The sequence below is a fragment of the Monopterus albus genome, unplaced genomic scaffold, assembly GCF_001952655.1.
Source record: "Monopterus albus unplaced genomic scaffold, M_albus_1.0 scaffold399.1, whole genome shotgun sequence".
Taxonomy (NCBI): domain Eukaryota; kingdom Metazoa; phylum Chordata; class Actinopteri; order Synbranchiformes; family Synbranchidae; genus Monopterus; species Monopterus albus.
Window position 1 is genome coordinate 168,425 of NW_018128279.1, and position 3,040 is coordinate 171,464.

Below are 3,040 nucleotides of genomic sequence, written 5' to 3' on the forward strand. Positions count from 1 at the left end.
ACAGCGTGCACCGGGGGTCCTGTCTGGTATGGTAGACCTCTGTCTCTATTGATCTTGTACTTAGAGCTTGTTCTTGTGCTGCCATAATTAGTGCCTCTGTGCTGTCTTCCGGTCCGGCTTTGTCCAGCCACTGGTAGGATTTTTTGATATCAGCCACTTCTACTATTTGACGGTAGGACATACCGTGTAGGGTTTTGTCCTTCCATGAGGGTTCCTGCTCTTCCTTTCCTTCGACCACACTTATCCAGTCCGAATGACATTCCGATGTCCTGGTTGTAGATCCTAGTGGTATGGATCAGTGAGTTGATATCTTGTTCACTCATGGCATACAGCTTAATGTCATCCATGTAGAGGAAGTGGCTGATGGTTGCTCCATTCCGTAGTTGGTATCCCCAACCGCTCAAGACAAGGAAGCTCCTTACAATGCACGGCGGGTTTCACCCCAAATCTAGCATCCTGAGATTGTACACTAAGCAGAAGGAAGGAGGTCGAGGATTAGTGAGTGTCAGAGCCACTATCCAGGATGAAACAACAAAGATCCATGAATACATCAGGAAGATGGCCCCAAGTGATGACGTGCTTAGTGAATACCTCAGGCAGTAGAAACCAGAGTAACAATGGAAGAAAGAGGAACCCTCATGGAAGGACAAACCCTTACACGGTATGTCCCACCGTCAAATAGAAGAAGTGGCTGATATCGAAAAATCCTACCAGTGGCTGGACAAAGCTGGACTGAAAGACAGCACAGAGCCACAAGATACCAATTCATTTTATCTTTCCTCACTCCACTTTCATCTAAGATGGTATCTTCCAGCTTCTGACTGGCTGAACACATCTGAGCCAGGTAATCAGCAGCAGGTCAGGCAGGGATAGTTGGAAAACAAGCAGGACAGCGGCCCTCGAGAACTGGAATTGGCCACCCCTGTTCTGTGTTACAGCACCAATAGAGAACAACCAACATAACACCATAAGAACAGAACTTCATAGAAACACCGGAAAGAATACAAGAAGGACACAGCTGCTGTAACTTGCTGCCACTCCGCGCAGCGCATGTGTACGTAAGTACGTAGTAACAAAGAACACTTAGTCTTAAAATTAAAAGGTACATAAAGGAAACAAAGCATTAGGACTGATACACACAAGGATTATAAAAGTAGCATCATCAGAACATTACATTTTACACAGCACAAGAGCCCTCCCACCTTACCCCCATTACCATACTTGGCAGCGCTGTATCAGCAGTAAAGTCCTACAAGTTCATGGGCTCCATTATCTCCCAGGACCTGAAGTGGACGTCCAACATCAGGACTATCACCAAGAAGGCACAGCAGAGGATATACTTCCTGCACCAGCTCAGGAAGTTTGACCTGCCCCAGGAGTTGCTGATACAGTTCTACAGAGGAATCATCGAGTTTGTTCTCTGCACCTCCCTCACTGTCTGGTTTGGCTCAGCAATCAAACAGGACAAGTACAGACTTCACCGGACAGTCAGGACTGCAGAAAAGGTCATTGGTGTGAGCCTGCCCTCCATGGAGGACCTGTACACCGCACGGGTCAAATGGAGGGCGGAGAAGATCACTGCAGATCCCTCACACCCTGGACACAATCTATTTGAACTCCTCCCCTCTGGACAGTGTTATGGGTCACTGTGCACCAAGGCACAGGGACAGTTTCCTCCCCCAGGCCATCACTCTGATGAACACTTAACCAACGACAGTATGATTGGACAATAACCCTCAGTGCAATACCTGTAATATACATTGTACAGATTATACGGACTCGTACAGGTCTCTAGTTTTAAGTACTATTTTTATACCTATTTATCTCATCTCAATGAACATTCCTTTGTTTGCATTCTTCACTGTCTGTTTATACTTATTATACCCCAGTTCTTTTATTGGACAGATCTGAGTAAGGAAGGAGTCCGTCTTTCTTCATTTTAGTGCTGATTTATTTTAAAGCCACAAATAAAAATTACAGAACATAACCCAGGTGACTCCCTGCTCCAGACAAGAGCTGGAAGAAATGAGTCCCTGGAAACACAGAGCCCAATACATTTATAAGTTTTTGGGCTAACCCCTTATATAAAAACATCACGAGTTGGAGACAGTCCGGCATCTCCTTCTCTTATCTTATGCTCCAGCTGCATGGAGCCGCTGGCCATAACAAAATGAAGAATTCCATGTGTGTGTGTGTGTGTGTGTTGTTACGTGATGTGCAACTAAAACATTCATTCAGACATAATTCTAACACAGGATGAATACAAGAAAACAATTAGTGTCAAGGTACACTTTTCAGAATCAACATTGTCTTCTAACCTTGAAGCAAAGCAGACTAGAGCAGACTTTGAATCTTACTAAACTGCATTACTAATACATTAAAGTCTAACACATTAATGTCTAATAATTATCTGACTGATTTATTATTTTTAACATACTGCTTATTCTGCATTGTTTGCACTGTTTGTTGCTGTCAGTGTTGCTGTTAATACTGCCTATTTTGTTATATTACACAGCCTTATGCTGGTTTACTATTTGCACATTGAGAGCCAATGTACCAGAGTCAAATTCCTCGTGTGTCCGTCACACCTGGCCAATAAAGCTGATTCTGATTTTGAACTGTACCAGTTCACTGCTCTCCACCTACAGGAATATTTCATCCTTTATTTTTTCCTGCATAACATTGAATTGAAACACATCTTTTGTGCCTTACCTATTAACAGTGTGATCATATGTCCCCCATGTTTGTGTATATGTGTGTCTATGTCTTTGGGTGTACATGAGCAGAGAAGCCGTGTGTGCTGTTTTGCAGCCGGGTGGGTCAAGATGTCCCTGTCCTGATGGCTGACAGAGTGATGGATGGGACACCCTGTGGACCATATGAGACTGACCTGTGTGTTAATGGAAGGTGTCAGGTACATACACAAAGTCATATACATGCATATGCTTTCATGAACATGTCATGGAATGGTTCATGCAAATACAATTAGTATCTCTTTAGTCTGGCGGCCTGCCTGCTCTTCTCTCCAAGAAGGACAAAG

The 3,040-nt window shown here is 43.9% G+C and overlaps 1 protein-coding gene across 1 annotated transcript in view; it reads left to right on the plus strand.

Annotated features, from left to right (window-relative positions):
* The window catches only part of LOC109951632 (A disintegrin and metalloproteinase with thrombospondin motifs 17-like), a 199,476-nt gene that overhangs the window by 115,227 nt on the left and 81,209 nt on the right, over positions 1-3,040 (plus strand). The window contains exon 11 of the mRNA XM_020586235.1: positions 2,787-2,914. Coding sequence (XP_020441891.1) covers positions 2,787-2,914 — 128 coding nt within the window. The remainder of the gene's footprint in view (positions 1-2,786; positions 2,915-3,040) is intronic.